The 20,746-nt window shown below is 49.1% G+C and overlaps 1 protein-coding gene across 1 annotated transcript in view; it reads right to left on the reverse strand.

The window, feature by feature from the left end:
* Nucleotides 1-349: 349 nt before the first annotated feature.
* NIPAL2 (NIPA like domain containing 2) overlaps nucleotides 350-20,746 on the reverse strand; it is a 49,472-nt gene continuing 29,075 nt past the window's right edge. Inside the window, exons 4-11 of the mRNA XM_054167527.1 lie at nucleotides 16,951-17,010; nucleotides 13,609-13,730; nucleotides 10,542-10,638; nucleotides 8,172-8,307; nucleotides 4,741-4,829; nucleotides 2,753-2,816; nucleotides 838-932; nucleotides 350-471 (exon numbers count right to left, since the gene is read on the reverse strand). Of these exons, the coding sequence (XP_054023502.1) occupies nucleotides 350-471; nucleotides 838-932; nucleotides 2,753-2,816; nucleotides 4,741-4,829; nucleotides 8,172-8,307; nucleotides 10,542-10,638; nucleotides 13,609-13,730; nucleotides 16,951-17,010 (785 nt within the window). The remainder of the gene's footprint in view (nucleotides 472-837; nucleotides 933-2,752; nucleotides 2,817-4,740; nucleotides 4,830-8,171; nucleotides 8,308-10,541; nucleotides 10,639-13,608; nucleotides 13,731-16,950; nucleotides 17,011-20,746) is intronic.

Below are 20,746 nucleotides of genomic sequence, written 5' to 3' on the forward strand. Positions count from 1 at the left end.
ATCCTCATTTCCCACCTCGCTCTCTGAAGAGCCACACAGCTCTGAGGGGCTTCAAAGGGGAATTGTCATAATCCTGTTCTGTGCCTATTTGCATTTCAAAGCAATTAAGACTCTAAAAATACTCTCCAGAGGCTTCAACCTGAGGAAGAAAGGTCCCATTTCATTAGTGCTTATTAAGTTTGTCTCAGGGCTTCCTTTACCTTCGGAAGCCATTTGGGGCAAGCATAGGATAAGTGAAGTAGGAATGAAAGAATCCTATGACTCATGAGCATAAAGGAGTTCAACATATACTTAAATATGCCAAAAAAAAAAGCTGCTGCTGGCCCTTGTGCCAGTGGTGTTGCTCTTGTCAATTGGCAGGCAAGGTGCTTTCTCCTTTCAGCTCTGACTTCACCACATCATCTTCATTATTCCAAGTGCCATAGCCTGGACCGGGAGAATCTGGTTGTATTTTGCCTGTCAGTTTTTGCCCTGAGAAAATGGGGGTGAGAGAAGAGGGGAAAAAATAACCCTGTGAAGAATTTTAATAGCACAAATCCTCCCCCAGCCTCTCCCCCTGCTCCCCCAATCCATCATTTAAACATTCTTTGCCCCAGGAATCATTGCTTTCCTTCGACTGGTGGTAACAATGGCTTGGAAAAGCCCTGAAAACTTCATTGACAAAAGAGAATCTGTTTGGGAACAGGAAATAGAAATGAAGGGGAGAGTGGATTTATTAAGTCTGACTACAGCACATTTGTGACTCGATTTTCCTAGGTCCTCCCATTATCTGATATTTCAGTTTTAAACAGAGACAGGAGGGGGAAAAAAAAAGGGCTAAAAAAGAGCCCTACTTACCAGGAATACTTCCACAGTCAATAAAAGGCATTTGTGGTTCTTCCTCTTGTTGATTTCTTGCGATTACAAACACACCAAGGAAAGCCAGGAGGCACCTGCAAAACAGCAGTGGCAGAGCATCATTAGGAACAGCTCAGTGCATCTCAGAGGAGAATTCCTTCCCTTCTTCCCCTTCCAAGGATTTCCAAACCCAAGCTGCTCAGTTTTTATTAAAGGAACTTTTCTTCTTGGTAGCTCTCTCAATTCATCTTGGGCTGCCTTTCAATTTAGTTTTTGCCTCCTGAAGCTTTATTATCAGTTCCAGGATTGTGCTTTCAGCAATCCACACCTAATCAAATGCCTGTGAGTGCGAGACCACAACATTTGGATCCCTGAGCACAGAGTGTCTAAGCTAACAGCCCAGCATTTGCCATTCCATTAGCAGCCTGGCTGATGACAGTCAACATCTCTGTTGTTTTTCTCCTTTGCCTGTGTGTCTCAGGGGCAGTGTGTAAGCCAGGAGCAATGAAGAACTGCTCTGCTTGGATGAATCTCCTATCTGCTCTGTGCTGGACACACACAACCAGCAATTCCTGCCTGCCAAACCCATCAGTTCAATTTGCTCATCTCCATTTTCTGTCACTTTTCCTGCAGTCAGACAAGACAGCAGTTGTGTGCATTTCCCCCAGCCCAGCTGCAGAGGATGGAGATGTCTGGAGCTATCAGCCCTGTTTGTCTGACAGCACCATGCAAGGCACCTCCAGCAGTTGTGGGAGATGCTTTTAACCATCCCATGCCCATTGCCACAGAACTGTCACCTGTCCCCAGAGTTTTGACCGTGCTGGAAGCCGGTGGAAGGTTTCTGCTCTCACAAGCCCTAGGGCTGTCTTTAAACATTTACTGTTAACAGCTTCTTAGCATGCTCTGAACTTTTCTGTGGGCATGCTGTTATCTTTCTTTTGGCACAAGAAAGAAAGGGAAGGAGATGATGGTGCTGCCTCCTAGGCAAGCAACTAACATCATTGTCCGGGCCCGGTGGCACCAAAGACCAGCTGGGCACGTTAAGTGGAAGGTACCACAGGAGAAGATTTCTCCCAGCTGTTAAAGTACCCTCCAGAGCATGATCTTTGGTGGAGAGCTGTGAATTCTCCTTCCTGCTGAATCACAGAACCATAGAACTGTCAGGGTTGAAAGGGATCTCAAGGATCAGCCAGTTCCACCCCCACTGCCATGGGCAGGGACACCTCACACTACAGCAGGTTGCTTACAGCCACATCCAGCCTGGCCTTCAAAACCTCCAGGGATGAGGCTGCCACCACCTCCCTGGGCAACCTGTGCCAGTCTCTCACCACCCTCCTGGGGAACAACTTCTTCCTAATACCCAGTCTGAATCTACCCATTTCTATGGGTTTTTTTTTCATTCCCCCAGTCCTATCACTCCCTGACACCCTAAAAAGTCCCTCCCCAGCTTTCATGTCACCAACAAAGATGTTAAATGAGCCTGGTCCCAGTACTGATCCCTGAGGGACTCCACTTGTCCCTGGCTTCCACTGGGACATGGACCCATTGACAGCCACTCTTTGGGTGCAGCCATCAAGCCAGTTCTGTGTCCACTGAATGGTCCATCCCTCAAACCCATTCTGCCCCCAAGGAACACATGCTGCTGCTTTTCCCTTCCACCAGGAGATTAGTAGTTCATAAGTGTCTCACATTTTTACATACTTGGACTCCAACCCCCTCCTCCAAACTCCCAAAGCACAGACATCAATCTTGCCTTTAATGTGTTGGGTGTTTTTTTTATCCTGCTCTAATGGCTATTCCATAATACTTTAATAACAAGGGGAGTTTCTTCTTACTGAGAAGAGAGAGGACCCCACGAGGCACCACTGCTGCTGCAGCACCAAGCCCGGGGCAGGCTCCAGGCGGATCCACTTACCCCAGCAGAAACATGAAGAGGCTCAGCGGAGCTGCGCTTTGGAACTCCCGATAAAATACGACCCCTGGAATGCGACAGAAACAAGAACTGCAGGGCTTGACTGGCTTCCAAGCGATATGAGTTACAGCTGGGAGGGTCAGGAGAAGTGTCATGCTCAGAGGGAGAGAGCAAAGCAAGTCCCCAGCCGGGGATGAACAGCCGCCGTCATGGGTTGGCTCTCTGCGCCTGCATCCCGTCGTCCAGGCGGTCTCGGGGTGCTGCCTGGGCCCGAAGCAGCTCTGGTGGATCAGGCTGGAGCACATGCTGTGTTAGCAGCTCCACAGATGCAGGTATTTTGTGCACTGTCAGCAGCAGTTTTTCTGCAGGTCAGACTCGCGGGCTTATCCACGAGCAGGCTCGTACCGCTACAGCGCGCAGGTTCTCCGTGGATTTAGCTAAGGCCGTGTGGACATCTTAACTCCAGCTGGGAGCAGCTTTTCAATAACTAGCTGTGGCCCTGATGTTTACGCCGAGTTAAGGGCTCCAGCAGGCAAGCTTGCCAAATCCTTCTGGCTGTAGGGATCACCAGCTCTTTCTGGTCACCCCTCTCCCAGGAATTAGCACCTCCGCAGCGGAGGAGGCGAAGGAACCAGATGTGTATCTGGAGCTCAGCTGCCCTAATTCACAGCCATGTATATTAGCTTTAAACCACTGATGAGCATCCTTTTACTTGGAAAGGCCGGGGTGTGAAGCAGCACAGCTGAAGGGTGACTGTTTTTTCAAAGCCTATAGCTGGGAGTGAGGGATTCATGAGACAGGTCCCTTCCTGAAGCACCCCGGCAAGAGTCAGCAGAGCCTGCTCTTCTGGTTAAACAATGCTTTAACTAACCTGATGCAAATGCATCGTGCCCCCAGTCTCAGAGCTATTAAGCCATTCCTGAATAACTACTTGATCTTTTCAGGAGGCAAAAGGCCAAATTCCCCATATGGCCACAAGAATGCAACCCCCTTTTTTTTGGCACGGGTCTCTCCTCAGTCACAAAGTGTGGGTCTCTCCTGACACAGGTGCTGAGGCAATCTGCGCTTGAAGCTAACTCCCTTTCTCATTAATGGCAGCTCTGCCTGAGAAACTCCTGCATAGCAATGACAGGAAAGCCCCCAGCGTGCGTTAAAATGAGTCATAAATGTTCTAACTACAGGATCATTCGGGCTGGCTGCTGATGCAGCATCCCAGGCACCCTCCCCGCTCGCGTTCTCGCGCCCCGCGCCCCTTCCAGGGCTCGCAGCCCCTCGTTAACGGCGCCGAGTTCAAAGTTCTCGCCCAGAAGAAAACGTTAAATGCTTTAAAAGTCTTTGGAGTCATCTTATTTCCTTCCCTTAACCTAGAGTTCCACCTTCTGCAACGGAATACGCACGAGCCGCTGCGGAACACAGCTGGTTGTCGTTGGAGTAGTTTGCCAGGCCGTCCAAATTGCTCCACCAGTTCCGGCAGGGAGAGGCTGGCGTGCACATGGTAAAGGCATTTGCTGGGTGTCAGGATGAGGCTGGGATACAGGCAGGTCCTTCTAGCAAGCCATCAAGGCACGGTAAAATGCAGATATCAATTCTGGAAGCACTAGCATTTTATTGTTCCCATTTTGCTTCAAAAGTTGGGAACTTATTAATGCTTTTTTTTTCCTCTTCTTTCTTTTTTTGCCCCCCTTTTCTTTCCAGAACTCAAACACCTGCCACTGAGGAAACACTTTTTTGGGGTTCTTTTTGGTGAAGACAAACATGCCTGGTCTTTATTACTATTAACAGGCAGCAATTCTGTACAACCTGATGCTTAAAAACCCTTTCTGTAGAGGCAGCAGAAGAATCACAGAATGTTAGGGGCTGGAAGGGACCTCAAAAGATCACCCAGCCCATCACCCCCTGCCAGAGCAGGATCACCTGTACCAGATCACACAGGAACTCACCCAAGCAGACAGAATCACAGAATGTTAAGGGTTGGAAGGCCAGAAACATACCTGAAATGATGGCACTAGTGGTGAAGAGCACAAAATTAATGGGCACAACTGCTGTCACTTCGTACAGATGCGTTGCTTGATTCAGGAACCTGGAAGACAAACATCATTGCACCTCATTCCTACAGGAGTTCCATTGCCCTTTACACCAGTTGAAGCCACTTCACATCAGCTTAGCAACAAGTGCAACCAGTTTTTATCCACCACAAGCAGCAGGTAACCCTGGACAGATGTGTCTTGAACTCACCTTCTAGTTCTGACTATGCAGAGTACAAACAACCAGGCAAAAGCTAGACTGGCATGGATTCTTCTGGCCATAGGCTGTCATTGGAGAGTCCTTTGAGGCACTGTTGGAAAACTTTTGTCTGCCACAGGTAAGGGAGGAATGCTTGGGCATTCCTGCTGATGGCCTGCACTGGCTCTTGGAAGCAATGCTGCCTGCAAGCAGCCAGGGACAAGTGGTTCTAATTTAAACAGGTTGTGTGTCCAGCACAGACATGAACCTGAGAGTTCTCATAGGAACTGTTTCACTTTGCTTAAGCCCACTTTGCTGCTGCTGCTCAACCCAAATTGGCTACAGCATGTACTTGTGTGTTTATCCATGCAATAAATACCCCAGACACACTCTGTCCTGCTGGGAAAGTGCAGGAAGGGGGTTCCAAGCCTGTGCCTTCTGGGTTAGAAAGCCTGCCGTGCTCCTTAGAAAGGCAACACAAAAACCATCACAAGAACCATCAGCAAAAGTGTGCAGGACCACAGGAGCATCCAGAAACCTGCAGGGCTGAGGCACTGCCTGGGGAGCAGCCTGCACCAGTGCATGAGGCAAGCAAAGCAAGGCAATTAGTGCACTTGTAAGGAGATCACAGCTATCAACATTTACCCACGGGCGATGAATCATGAGGATGAACTCTCAGATGCACCAGCAAATATTTTGTTATGTGAAGGGTGCATTTCAGATGGGAAGAGTGGGGAGGGGGGGAAATAATAATCAGGAGACTGCAGAGTGTGTTCAAAACCTATAAAAAGCCCCACACTTAAATGTTTCACTGCTGCAGTATATGTGCACAGTGAAAGAAAAAAATCCAAGCTTGGATCTGGTTTAGCCATTAAAGTAATTGCAGGGTAATTTTAGCAACTGCTGAGCAGTCTCCATGGTGCTTTAAAAATAAAGAAATCCTACATATCCACAGGATAGTCAGGATTTTAAAGTCGTTGAAAACACCTCATTATTTTCTCCCATTTGCAGCAAATTTGGTCACAGGGACTGAAACAATGATACCAAGGCCCAGCCTTGGATCCAGGAGGATGTTCCAGCACAGGCTGTTCTGAGCTAACCCACGACAGTCAAACAAAATCTGAGAGGAAACAAACAGAAGGAGAAAATCCAGGCTGACAGCACTGCCTCCTGTAGAAAATGTGTCTGGTGTTTCAGAGGAGAGAGAAAGAGACACTGAGCCCAGGGAATGGCATGGGCACATTGCCACTTCTGTTCTAGCTTTGACCCAGCAAAAAGAAAGGAAGGAAGGAAGGAAGGAGGAGAGGGAAAAGAAAGGAAGGAAGGAAGGAAGGAGGAGAGGGAAAAGAAAGGAAGGAAGGAAGGAAGGAGGAGAGGGAAAAGAAAGGAAGGAAGGAAGGAAGGAGGAGAGGGAAAAGAAAGGAAGGAAGGAAGGAAGGAGGAGAGGGAAAAGGAAGGAAGGAAGGAGGAGAGGGAAAAGGAAGGAAGGAAGGAGGAGAGGGAAAAGGAAGGAAGGAAGGAGGAGAGGGAAAAGGAAGGAAGGAAGGAGGAGAGGGAAAAGGAAGGAAGGAAGGAAGGAAGGAAGGAGGAGAGGGAAAAGAAAGGAAGGAAGGAAGGAAGGAGGAGAGGGAAAAGAAAGGAAGGAAGGAAGGAGGAGAGGGAAAAGAAAGGAAGGAAGGAAGGAGGAGAAGGAAAAGAAGAAGTGAATGCAGCAGCTTCCTATTTAGCCAGCTTTTAGTTCCTATCTCTAATGCCCTGAGCTACTCTCCCAGGGAAGCCAGGCTGGATGGAAATCACTTCATAATCTGTTACAGGGGAGTTCCTGAGTCAGCCATGGAGAGTCAGTGCACAGTCATGCCTGAACTTCTTTGATTCCACATGGGAATGGCATGTCCTGCCATGAGGAAGCCGGGCTGGCTCTTCTGCTGGCAAATCATCATGCAAGCAAACGCTCAGACTCCCCCTGGAGCAGCCTGGATGAGATTACTGAACCGTTCCATCAGCACCTGAAGCAGAGGGACCAGCATAGGGGGAATGGACTTTCTGCTCAGCTGCAAGCCATGTTTTACCATACTGCCACCCCCAGCAATCTGCAAAGGCAGCAGCAAACAGCCCCTGAGCAGGCCAGTGGGGACAACTTGGATGTCCCCAGGGAATGGCATGGGCACATTGTCACTTCTATTCTAATTTTGACCCAGCATAAAGAAAGGAAGGAGGAGGAGAAGGAAAAGAAGAAGGAAGGATTCCCCAGGCCAGTGGGGACTTGGATGTCCCCTGCCCATCAGAAGTTAACTGCTTCCTAAAAAGCTGCAGACCTGCAGGGTAGCAAAGTGCAAGGTGCAGCTTAATGGAGGCAGGGAAAAAGCTGAAAGAAACTCTTTTCTTTGGTCTAAACAGTGACATAAGCTGAGGAAAAGAGATGCACAGCAAAGGTAAATGTGGCCGTTTGATTACTCAGCAATGAAGGTACCTTTCAGTATCTGAAGGGGACCTGCAGGAAGGCTGGGCAGAGCCTTGTGGGTCTAGGACAAGGGGCAATGGTTTGAAACTGGAGCAGGGTAGATTTAGGCTGGACATCAGGAGGAAATTCTGCATGATGGGAATGGTAAAACCATGGATCAGGCTGCCCAGGGATGTGGCTGAGGCCCTGTCCCTGGAGACATTCAAGGTTTCTGAAAGTAACCCCCCAAAAATTGACATGAAGACAAATTTCATGTAATGAATTTAAGACTGTGGTAAAACTAGAAGTAAATTTAGGAAGCCCTGCTGGTAGGTGGTCACAAAAGGAGCTAACATCTCTTATCTTAAATTACAAACTAAGAAATAAAGCCTAAATAATCAATACAACCAACTGCAGGCAATTCATGCATTAAATAAAGCCTAAATAATCAATACAACCAACTGCAGGCAATTCATGCATTAAATAAAGCCTAAATAATCAATACAACCAACTGCAGGCAATCCATGCACCAAATGAAGCCTGAATAATCAATACAACCAACTGCAGGCAATCCATGCACCAAATGAAGCCTGAATAATCAATACAACCAACTGCAGGCAATCCATGCATCTGTCAAGGCTCTGCCAGGAGTTTCTTGCCTCTAAGTGCAGTTTGTATCTGGAGCTGATCGCAATAGAGAATAAAACAGCTGGATAAAAGGTGCATGAAAAGTCAGGAGATGAGTTGAATTTCACTTACTTGACTTGGAAAGCACAAGAGGTCACCATTAAGACAATCATGATGTAGAAGACAGGGTATGTCAGCTGCATTTTCCCTCTCACAGAGAGAGCTATCATGCTGGCCACAGCCTTCACAGCAACCACACTCAAGGATGCTGAAAGGGAAAAGGAGAGGTCAGCAGGGCACAAGTCACAGCAGTGGCTTCAAAGCGTTGGGGAGGGAGGATGTGGCAGTTTTAGGCTGTGCCTAGAAAATTTCCCACAGGTCTTGAGCAAAAGATGGTGGAATGTAAATGAAGGACCATGGGATGCAAAAAGGAAAACAACAACAGGGTCCTAAATAACCACATTGGTCTGAATGACTACCATAAAGTTGGTTGTGTCAACTAACTCCTCCTCTTTTCGGGTTCCTTTGCCCTAGCTGACACTAGCTGGTTGCTTCTGCTGGTTTGCTGACCTTGGCTACGTTTCTTTGTTGTGGCTGAGCAGAGCAGAGTAGAATAAACCTTTGAGATCATCAAGTCCAACCTATCACCCAACACCATCTGATCAACTAAACCATGGCACCAAGGGCCTCAGCCAGGCTCTTCCTAAACACCTCCAGTGATGGTGACTCCACCACCTCCCTGGGCAGCACATCCCAATGGCCAATCTCTCTTGCTGGGAAGAATTTCTTCCTAACCTCCAGCCTAAACCTCCCCTGGTGCAGCTTGAGACTGTGTCCTCTTGTTCTGGTGCTGGTTGCCTGGGAGAAGAGACCAACCCCCACCTGGCTGCAACCTCCCTTCAGGTAGTTGTGGAGAGCAAGAAGGTCTCCCCTGAGCCTCCTCCTCTCCAGGCTAAGCAACCCCAGCTCCCTCAGCCTCTCCTCACAGGGCTGTGCTCCAAACCCCTCACTAACTTTGTTTCCCTTCTCTGGACACCTTCTAGCAAGTCAACCTCCTTCCTAAACTGAGGGGCCCAGAAAATAACTAAACAAACCAAACCAACAGGAAAAACAACAACAGCAAAACAGAGAACCAAACCCAAACCCAACCCAACCCAACAACAAACAGAAAACAAATCATCAGGGTGTTTGGTTTGCTTGCTGGGGTTGGCTTCTTTTTGGCTAGTGGAATGTTGGGGTTTTTTTTTAGCTAAAGTAGCCCTGGAATAAGTTTCAAAACCTAGGAAATGGTTTTCCTCTCTCTGGTAGAATGACCCTTCCCCTAAGGCTAGTGTGACAAATGATGTCACTTTCCAGCTGTGAAGGCAGGAAACTCAGAAATCCCATTTTAATCTGAAATATTCCCCCCCCCCCAAAAAAACCCTTCTGATAACTCCCAGGATATAGAGGAGGTAAGATAATTCCCACCAAATGAGCTGCCAGAGTTGTGCTAAGCAAAACAGTCACAGATTTTGTGGTCACCTCTGTGTTTTCTTCATCATGAAAGCAGCTCTCACAGCCAGAGAAACACAAAGGCTGCCCTCCCTTTGAAGAAACCTTTCTACATTTAAGGTCCATCTGTGTGAACCCTCCACCAGGAATCCACCTGGGTAGGCATGAGACAGGGCACAACTGCCCTACCACAGGCTGCCACCCAGACCCCAGGGCACAAATCCCCTACCAGGAGCTGCCACCCAGACCCTAAGGCACAAATAGACTAGACTAGAGTAGAATAGAATTAACCAGGTTGGAAGAGACCTTCGAGATCAAGTCCAACCTATCACCCAGCACCACCTGATCAACTAAACCATGGCACCAAGTGCCTCAGCCAGGCTCTTCCTAAACACCTCCAGGCATGGGGACTCCACCACCACCCTGGGCAGCACATCCCCAGGGCCAATCTCTCTTTCTGGGAAGAATTTCTTCCTAACATCCAGTCTAAACCTCCCCTGGCACAGCCTGAAACTGTGTCCTCTTGTTCTGGTGCTGGTTGCCTGGGAGAAGAGACCAACCCCCACCTGGCTACAACCTCCCTTCAGGTAGTTGTAGAGAACAAGAAGGTCTCCCCTGAGTCTTCTCTTCTGCAGGCTAAGCAACCCCAGCTCCCTCAGCCTCTCCTCCCAGGGCTGTGCTCCAGACCCCTCCCCAGCTTTGTTGCCCTTCTCTGGACACCTTCCAGCAGCTCAACATCTTTCCTAAACTGAGAGGCCTTAAAGCTAAAGTGTTTAAAACGTTTCCAAACACCACGGCACACAGCCTCTGTGAAATAATAAGCAGGGAAGCTCTTTCCTAATCAGCTTTGGTCGTCAGCAAGAGACCACAGGAAGAATCCTGTGAAATGTTCAAAGGATTCTCCTTCAGCACACTCGTTTGAAATTGCCCTGATCTGACCTAGCTGAGGAAAGAGAGTGACAAGGAATGATCCAGTTAACAGACAGCAGCATTGAAGTGAGGCACTCTTACCCAGCAGTGCTACCATCATCAACAGAACCACGACGTGCTTCACAGCCTTTCTTTTGTAGAAGTAGAGGAGAATGCAGAAGGTGATAATTTCTATGATCTGGGGGGGGAGGGGAAAGGCAGAAAGTTAGAGCTGTGAAACCAGGCAATAAATGCTTCACTCAGTCGTTGAGATGTCACTTGCATTTTCTCTGCTCTGACAGTTCAAAGGTGAATTACTTAACCATCTCCTTCTAAAAGCTTCCCCTTATTGCTGGTTGACTGAGCTGTCAAACAGTTGTCACCTCCTTCCTCCCACAGAAAAAGCTAAGCTTCAACCATTTCTTATTTCTTTAGGGTTTTTTTTCCTTTCCTTCTCCTAGCTATACAGTTAATTCTTGTTTGCAGAGGATACCAAGCTGAGTGGTGTGGTTGCTAAGTCTGAAGGGTGGGATGGCATCCAGAGGCACCTGGACAGGCTGCAGAGGTGAGCTGAGGAGAATCTCATCAGGCTCAATAAGGCAAAGTGCAAGGTCCTGCACCGAGGTCAGGGCAGCCCTAGATATCAATCCAGGCTGAGAGGTGGTGAGATTGAGAGCAGCCCTGCAGAGAAGGACCTGGGGCTGCTGGTGTGTGAGAAGCTGGGCATGAGCCAGCAGTGCGCACTTGCAGCCCAGAAGGCCAAGGGCAGCCTGGGCTGCATCAAAAGCAGCATGGCCAGAGATGGAGAGAAGAGATTCTGCCCCTCTGCCCTGGGGAGACCTCACCTGCAGTGCTGTGTCCAGCTCTGGAGCCCTCAATACAGGAAGGACATTGATCTGGTGGAGCAGGTTCAGAGGATGACCACAAAAATGACCAGGGGGTGGGAGCAGCTCTGCTATGAGGACAGGCTGAGGGAACTGAGCCCCCTTGTACTCAGCTCTGGTGAGGCCACCCCTCGAGTGTTGTGTTCAGTTTGGGGCACCTCAATACAAGAGAGATGTGGAGGTGCTGGAGCCAGGGCAGAGGAGGGCAAGGAGCTGGGAAAGAGCCTGCAGAGCAAATCTGATGAGGACTGACTGAGGGAGCTGGGGATGGTTAGTGTGAAAGAGAAGAGGCTGAGGGGAGATCTCACGGCTCTCTACAACTACCTGAAAGGACATTGTGGAGAGGCTGCTGCTGGTCTCTCCTCACAAGTGATTAGTGATAGAACAAAAGGGAATGGCCCCAAGCTGTGACTGGGTAGGGTTACACTGGACATTAGGGAAAAAAATGTCCCCAGCAAGAGTGGTCAGGGATTGGAATGTGCTGCCCAGAGAGGTGGTGGAGTCCCCAGCCCTGGATGTGTTTGAAGGTGGTTTGGATGTGGTACTTGGAGAGGTGGTTTAGGGGTGACCATTGTAGAGTAGGGTTAACAGTTGGACTTGGTGATCCTGAGGCTCTTTTCCAACCTGAATGTTTCTGTGATGAAAGAATCCCTGATGGCAGTCTGGGAAGGTCACACAGGTCTGTGTGCCAGGCTACTTCTGTCTCCTGGGGAAGCTCCAAGAGCAGCAGAGGTTTAGGGCCAGAGGTGTCAGTCCTGTGGTGGAACCCAGGGAGAAAGCTGCTGTTTGCTTTTGGGGGCTGTGATTTAAGCTCTCTCAGCTCTGTCGAGTCTCACACACTAAGCATGAAATTCAAACCATTAGCTCTCACCTCTTGCTGCCCAGCAGCCAAACCATTCTTCCATGGCTCTCTGCTGCTCAGTGACCCATCAACAGGTCTCCTTCAACCACAAGGCCAGGGAGAGGCCAGCACACTGAGGGACATTGGAAGCAGAATTCATGGACCCTAACAGGACCTCATGCAAACAGGGACCCTCCTGGGGTGTCCCAGCTGCTGCCTGTGGTTGTCACTCCAGAATGACACAGAACAGTTCCTGCTCTCAAAGCTGATAGCTGTGATGGTGTTAAACACAAGGTGCAGGAATGGAAGTGTGTAGATTACAGCAGCTTCACATTGTCTGTTCAGAGGAGCTGGGGGAACTTGACCTGCTTACAATCATTTTTGCTGTTAGAACTGATCTGTGCTGAAGTCTCCTCAAGCCCACATCCCACCAACGTTAGTTTGTCATCAGGGTGTTTTCCACGTCCCTGAGCACTACCAGGAGGCACCAGAACAAAATGCTGCATTGTCTGCCTCAGCTCTTTTGCTGGGATGTGCAGCAGCAGAGGGACCAAAGGACCAGAGGGGTCTTCTAGGCACCTTGAAGGAAAGGCAGAAATGCTTTGAACCTGATTTTACAGAGATGAAATATTAATCACCCAATACTCACTGGGCTTCTCATTAGGGAAACCTAAGAGCTTCCTCCATAATTAACATCTTCTGTAGTCACTCAAAGTGCACATAAGCAAAAGAGGGAAAAGAATCCCAGCTAGGATATAATCACTCTCAGGCATGACTCTGCTGGAGCAGGGTCTCAGGAGGTGTCTGATAGTTATCTCATGTGGGAACTAGAGGCTGTTTCTGCACAGCTCCTCTGCTGCCAGTGCCACACAGAGATGGTTTATCACCTACCCAGAACACTTTGTACCCTTGGGGCTTTGTGTATCTCGGCAGACCACACTTCAGGGCTACTTTTAGAAAGGCTGCTGGGCTGCACTGTGCTGCTGTGCTGTCTCCCTGCTTTGCATTCACACGGGAAGCTTCTGCTGTGCTTTTTCTCCTGTCTCAGCAGCCAAGCTGTGCCAGGCATTTTACAAACAACTACTGAGGAGCTGCCCCCCTGCCCAAAGGGAATGCTTACAGCAGGCTTTGCTTAAACTTCCAGCAGCACACCAGCTACAGGCTGGTAGCTCAGTCTGCTGCAGAACTTTTCACTCCTCCCTCTTCTATGGACAGAGGAAGATCAAAACAAATGGGTCCAGGGAGCAAATAAAGCTGGATATTCTGCTGAGTCAAGGAGGTCTGCTGTGTGCTTGCTCCATCCTTCACCATAACCTGTGCTGCAGATGCAGAATTGGATGCTGAGGGAGACTGACAAAAGAGAGAAGGGGGGGAATAAAGAGAAGTGAAGGGGGGAAAAGAGAGGAGCAAGTTAGGGAGCTAGTGCTATGAGCCAGCTACTCACCATGTATAGCAAGAAAGGCCAGCTCACCAAGTGATTCTGCACTCGTCTTGCTGTGAGCTCTTGGGGGCCAGTTGGAGCAAATGTCACCAGCAAACAGGTCCCTGTTACTGCCAGTGTTCCTCCTTGAAAGAAAAGGACACATCCTTTTGAGAATACAGTATTTGGTAGTATTTGATAGCACAACATTTGACAACACAATATTTGGGTCATCCTTGATCTCCAGCTGAGCTAGGAAGAGTTTCCAGAAGAAACTTGAAGTCCATTTTGTCAGATCTGGGCTTAAGTAACTGGGCTGCTCTGCATTTGTGGCCCTATCTAGTGCAAGTTTTCTTAAAGACTCAAAGAACTTTGGGGATGTGAACAAAAGCTCTCAGCAAAGCCTCCTGAATTAGGGTTCCAACCCAGCAGTGCACTTTCAAATAGTCTCAATTCTAATACCAAGCTTATACCAAAGGAAGAATTGATCCTCTGCATTTCTTGCAGGCACAAAGCAGGTTGCATGAACAGATCCTAAGCTGAAAGGAAAAGTTGCTTGGTGAGGCAGGCAGCTGAATCATTAACCAGTGTGAAGAAACATCACTGTCCCAAAGGCAGTGTGGTCACAGAGGTCTGCACCAGCCATGGACCTGCCCTGCAATCATTAGCTGCGACACGCAGCCTTGGGTAGCTGCGACACATCCGCTGCATTAGGTGCAGCTCACAACCTTCCTCAGGTGCAGCTCACCCCCTGCATTAGGTGCAGCTCACAACCTTCCTCAGGTGCAGCTCACCCCCTGCATTAGGTGCAGCTCATAACCTTCCTCAGGTGCAGCTCACCCCCTGCATTATGTGCAGCTCACAACCTTCCTCAGGTGCAGCTCACCCCCTGCATTAGGTGCAGCTCACAACCTTCCTCAGGTGCAGCTCACCCCCTGCATTAGGTGCAGCTCATAACCTTCCTCAGGTGCAGCTCACCCCCTGCATTAGGTGCAGCTCACAACCTTCCTCAGGTGCAGCTCACCCCCTGCATTAGGTGCAGCTCATAACCTTCCTCAGGTGCAGCTCACCCCCTGCATTAGGTGCAGCTCACAACCTTCCTCAGGTGCAGCCCACCCCCTGCATTAGGTGCAGCTCACAACCTTCCTCAGGTGCAGCCCACCCCCTGCATTAGGTGCAGCTCACAACCTTCCTCAGGTGCAGCCCACCCCCTTCCTGAGCTGCAGCCCACACCTTCCATTCCAATGCTCGTTTCAAGCTGTCCTCAAGCCAACGCTTGGGCCACTCCCTGTCGCATTTGCAGATCTCTGAGGTGTTTTATCAAAGGCTGATTTGCACAAGGCTGCTCAGCCATGGGGCTGCCAGGGCCTCTTTTCAAGGTCAAACTTGCATTATTGTGCTTTTAATAAAAAAACCCTGGAAATTCTGCCTTGTGGACAGCCAGCTGACAAACGCAGATGTTCAAGGGAGGTATCAAGATAGAAGTGAGCCCGTCCTGAGCTCATAAACTACATTGGATTAAGGGAGATATTAGCTAAACTTTTTTTATATATATATTTTCAAGTGATCTTTCACATTCTTGGCAAAAACCTCTAAATAGGTGTGGAGTATAAGGTTGAGGAGCACAAAACAAAAAGCACATCCGGAGGGCTTTGCTGGCACAGAAGGTCCTTTTGGAGGAGCAGAGCTGTTCTATATTTATGTGCTTGCAAAAACACCACCATATTTCCCATCCTACAGCTCACTCCTATGGAATGCAGCAACATTGTTAAATCCTGCTTGCAAGGTTGAACTCACAGAAATAAAATAAATCAGTGCTGAGCACCAGCTAAAGAAACACACAACTGTCTGAGGCTGGAAGGGAAACATGATCAGTGGAGGAGCGGGGGGTGGGTTAAATGTAGCAGCTGAGCTGGCAAACTTGGATCCCAAACCTAAATAAATATTCTATAGTATTCCTGGAACAATACTGAGCAGCTCACTCCAAAACCTTCCTGGGAACAACTGGGATGTCCTCTCCATAGGATGCACAATCAAGACTGGATGCCAGGAGGGCCAATGGCATCCTGGCCTGCATCAGGAACAGTGTGGCCAGCAGGAGCAGGGAAATCATTCTGCCCTGTGCTCAGCACTGCTTAGGTCACACCTGGAGTCCTGTGTCCAGTTCTGGGCTCCTTAGTTTAGGAAAGATGTTGAGATGCTGGAAGGTGTCCAGAGAAGGGCAACAAAGTTGGTGAGGGGCTTGGAACACAGCCCTAAGAGGAGAGGCTGAGGGAGCTGGGGTTGCTTAGCCTGGAGAAGAGAAGACTCAGGGGTGACCTTATTGCTCTCTACAACTACCTGAAGGGAGGTTGTAGACAGGCAGAGGTTGGTCTCTTCTCCCAGGCACCCAGCACCAGAACAAGAGGACACAATCTCAGGATGCACCAGGGGAGGCTTAGGCTGGAGGTTAGGAGGAAGTTTTACACAGAAGGAGTGATTGCCCATTGGAATGGGCTGCCTGAGGAGGTGGTGGAGTCAGCATCACTGGAGGGGTTCAGGAGGAGGCTTGACAGGGTGCTTGGTTGCATGGTTCAGTTGATTAGGTGGTGTTGGATGATAGGTTGGACACGATGATCTTGAAGGTCTCTTCCAACCTGGTTTATTCTGTTCTATTCTAGGAACCCCAGGAAAGCACCAGGTGCCCTTTAGCTGCATCAGGTGCACTGCCCCAGCTGAGGTGGCTCAGGATTAAGGTCAGACCCTGAAATATGCTTGTGGTCAAGCTGGACCACAAAAATATGACATGAAAAAAAACCCAAACACCCCAACTCCAAACCCTTGGCCACAGACACAAAGTTGCCCTGCTCTCAGAGTTTCCCAAGAAACCACTTGACAATGTGATTGCTTGTTCTTTGAAGTGATAAAATTAATACCAAAAGGGAAGCTGTCACTTTTAATTGAGCTGGAATTTTTGTGCAGCAAGAAAGCAAAACCCCCAAACACACCAAGCCCTCTCCTACTTGAAAGATTAACTCAATAACTTCATTGTTTGTGTTACATTTGTGCTGAAGATAATGCTAAATACAGCCTCAGAGGCAAAAATAGGCAGTGAAAATAAATACATCTGAGCAATAAGGACACATAAGGAATGAGTTATTGTTATAAGAGCAGGGGATTTGGGAATGCAGCCCTTTTTTTGTTGTTGTTGCTGCACATGCAGTGAAGCTTCTCTCTCTTTTTGTCACTTCTTCCCAATTTTGAGAGGATCTGCCTCGAAACACTTGCTCAGGAAAGTGGGAGTGTGAAGGTGGGGGGCTGCGTGAGAGCTGCAGCTTGCTGAGCATATGGTGACACACATGTCCATAGCAGCAAAAGCTCACTTACCCAATATATCAGCAGCCCTCGTGGTCCTCTTTAGGAAGAAGGCAGAAATAAATGCACTGCCTAGAACAGAAACATGAAGACTTTTTATATATATATATATTTATTTGTTGGAATATCAAGTGCTACAGCAAAAAGTTGCCCTAGGGCCAAGTTTAAATATATCTGATGGCTGCTGTTGTACCATAGCAGGATATAAGCAGCCAGGAGTCCATTCCAGCAGCCAAACAACCCTCAGTTTTTGCAAGATGTTAAACACAGCCAGCAGGCTCTGAAGTGGTTGGAGATGTGCAGTGCCCATCCCATCTCCTGGGCAGACACTGCTTCAGCTGCTCTGATTCAGTCATGAGTGGAAGGGCAAACTAGGAAATGATCAGCTTTACTCTTTCACTCCCTTTTTGCCACCAACTCAACTCACTGCCTGGACTTGCTCGAGGTAAATTGCTTCATAGAGGGATAGAATTCCACTTCTCAAGGATTAAATGTATCAGAGGCTTAGAAGTAAAGCAGGAGCAGCACAATCAAGGGTCTGGAGCACAGCCCTGTGAGGAGAGGCTGAGGGAGCTGGGGTTGCTTAGCCTGGAGAAGAGGAGGCTCAGGGGAGACCTTCTTGCTCTCTACAACTACCTGGAAGGAGGTTGTAGCCAGGTGGGGGGGGTTGGTCTCTTCTCCCAGGCAAGCAGCACCAGAACAAGAGGACACAGTCTCAAGCTGTGCCAGGGGAGGTTTAGACTGGATGTTAGGAAGAAATTCTTCCCAGCAAGAGAGATTGGCCATGGGAATGTGCTGCCCAGGGAGGTGGTGGAGTCACCATCACTGGGAGCGTTTAAAAAGAGCCTGGCTGAGGCACTCGGTGCCATGGTTTAGTTGATCAGATGGTGTTGGGCGATAGGTTGGACTTGATCTCAAAGGTCTTTTCTGACCTGGTTAATTCTGTATTCTGATGTCTCCTGAAGCACTACCTGTGTGCCACCCAGGAGCTCTGCCCATGTTCTTCCAGAGTGACTTGTAATGGTGAAGGAAAAACAATGGAAGTGAGCCCTGGCATGACCTCCTGTTCCCTGGGCAACTCTTTCCCATGCTCAGCTCTTGCATCTCCCTGGCCCTGCCTCTCTGGGCTGGGCAGTGGTGGCTTGGTAAGCACCAGTAGTGCTCAGGCCAGCATTTATAGTGAGCAGCTCAACGTGGCCATGTGCCAGAGAGGGAAGAAAGGGATTTGGCTTCATCCTAAGATGGATGAGATTGTTGGCCACCTGGGAGAGATGGCTCTATTCCAGCACACAACACGAGAGCATCTCTCTCTAGGGAGAGGCACAAGAGGCTGAATAAATCCTGTGTCAAAGAGGTGTGGAAATGCCTTTGGGAAAGGGGCATCAGAAATGTTAGATTCATTAAGAAACCTCAAAGAAAGCCTCTGCCCATGGAGGGACAGTGAAGGGACACACTGAGGCTAAACCATGGGTTGCTGTTACAAGAGCTCTGCTCCTCCTGCATACAGCTTGACATTCTGGGCTCACTCTTGAAATAAAAGTGCAACCTCTTTTTTGCAGCCATCTTTGCCTTGTCTCTGTTGCTCTCATTGGAAGTATAATCTGTGGTTAGATAGTAGGTGCACTCTGGACAAATCTACAGAGGTTCTGACAAAGAGGCAAACAGAGAACTGGAATTTGGGTCTGTGCCATGCAGCCAGCAGAAAATCAGATAGAGCAGAAGTCAGAAATGTAGACTGCAGCAAGAGGGATGGATCTCTGCAAATGAAAAGTGCAGTGAAAGAGGCTTCAGCTGAAGATGCCTCCCTGAAGGGAACCTGCCTGAGTTTTCTTTTTACTCAGTGTCTCAGAGACAGCTTTGCTGGAGAGCAGCCCCTGGTATCCAGGCAACCCCACAGCAGAGCTACCTGGGTTTGGAGGAGAGAACAAAACCCAGGAAAGCAGCAGCATCAATCCAAGACAGTGCAGGAATTAATTCCTGCTCTGTCTCCCTGCTGTCATCACTCTCCCAAACCCCACCTCAGCCAACCTACCTTGACAGTCACTGTCACAGCAAAGACCTAGTGCTTAAGGTGCTGATGCCTCAGTGATATTTCATTAGCACCTCACTGTCTGGGCTCTCTGCACTCAGCAAATTCAACCCAGGGCTCAATTCCAGCGTTGGCATCCGGTTTGGGGTGAGAGGAGTTGTGCCCCAAATTCCACTGCCTACTTCTCTGGAGATGAAAAATGGCAGCTCAGGGGGATGACAGACTCTGAGGTTGGCAGTGGGCACAGGGAGACACTGGAATGCAGCCAGATAATGAAGCTTGTCACTCAGCCTGTCTGCTTTAATAATCCATTCAAAAGCAGCAAGCTCCTGCTGCAGAGGTAGCTGGTGATGCACGAGAGCTTCACAGAAGCTGTGCATAATTAATGCTCTTTATGATGTGTGATATGTAGACAAATCTAAAAATAGGAGAGGTTTTAAGAATATATATTAGGCCATCTGGGACTGGAGGAAAAGCTGAAGTAGGAGGGGGAGGTGCAACACCAAGATGAGGACAGTGAGACCCAGGAGAGACTAGGAGCACAAGAGACAAGTGTCCCAGGGCTTAAGCCACCAGCACCTGGCATACAGTGCAATGAAAGAACCACCCCATGGAGCAGAATGGGCTGGGGACTGGCCTGCTGGAGAGCAGTGAAGGGGAAAAGGACCTGGGGGTGCTAGTGGATGGAAGGCTGACCATGAGGCAGCAATGTGCTCTTGTGGCCAGGAAGGCCAATGGCATCCTGGGGTGGGTTAGAAGGGCTGTGGTTAGTAGTAGGTCAAGAGAGGTTCTCCTCCTCCTCTGCTCTGGTGAGGCTGCATCTCAAATACTGTGTCCAGTCCTGGGCCCCTCACTTCAGGAAGGACCTCAGGGAAATGCTTGAGAGAGTCCAGCACAGAGCCACAAAAATGATTAAGGGAATGAAACATCTTCATTATGAGGAGAGACTGAGGGAGCTGAGGGCTCTTAAGCTTGGAGAGGAGGAGCCTGAGAGGTGCCCTCATTCATGTTGATAAAGATGTGCAGGGTGAGTGCCAGGAGGCTGGAGCCAGGCTCTGCTGGGTGATGCCCAATGCCAGCACAAGGGGCAGTGGTGGAAGCTGAGGCATAGGAAGTGCCATGGAAGCATGAGGACAAATTATTTCACTGTGAGGGTGAGAGAGCCCTGGAACAGGCTGCCCAGAGGGGTTGTGGAGTCTCCCTCTCTGGAGATATTCAAAACCTTTCCTGTGTGAACTGCTCTGGGTGACCCTGCTCTGGCAGGGGGGTTGGACTGGATGAGCTTCTGAGGTCCCTTCCAGCCCCTAACATTGTGTGATTCTCTGAAGAAGGAAAGCAGCTGGAGTAAATCTAAGTGAAGCAGGAGAGAACAGCTACACAGACTTGGTGGGATGCTAGAGGACATAGCTGACTGATCCAAAGCCTGGCCAGCTCTGGCTAGTACACCCAGGGTTGAATTTTAATCAGGTACTGCAGCAGAGCTAAGAGAGCACCTGGTCACTGCCCACTGGCTAACACGGGAGTTGAAAGGTATTTTAAGGATATTTCTGGATTTTAAACTCCCTACCTTTGACTTTTTAACACTCCTATGTTCTCCAGTTTGTGGGGTGGGCTTGAACCAGGTTAACTCACAGACATCAAGGGCAGGGTTGTCTTGATGCAGATGATGGGTCACTAGAAATGGCAGGGCAGAAGAGGGACATGAAGGGAGCCTGTGAGCCCCAGCAGCACAGGATAATGTTTGCTTGTTTTGCCTTCTGCTGGCCTTGCAGCTCTCTC

This window comes from Dryobates pubescens, chromosome 14 (genome assembly GCF_014839835.1).
Source record: "Dryobates pubescens isolate bDryPub1 chromosome 14, bDryPub1.pri, whole genome shotgun sequence".
Taxonomy (NCBI): Eukaryota; Metazoa; Chordata; class Aves; order Piciformes; family Picidae; genus Dryobates; species Dryobates pubescens.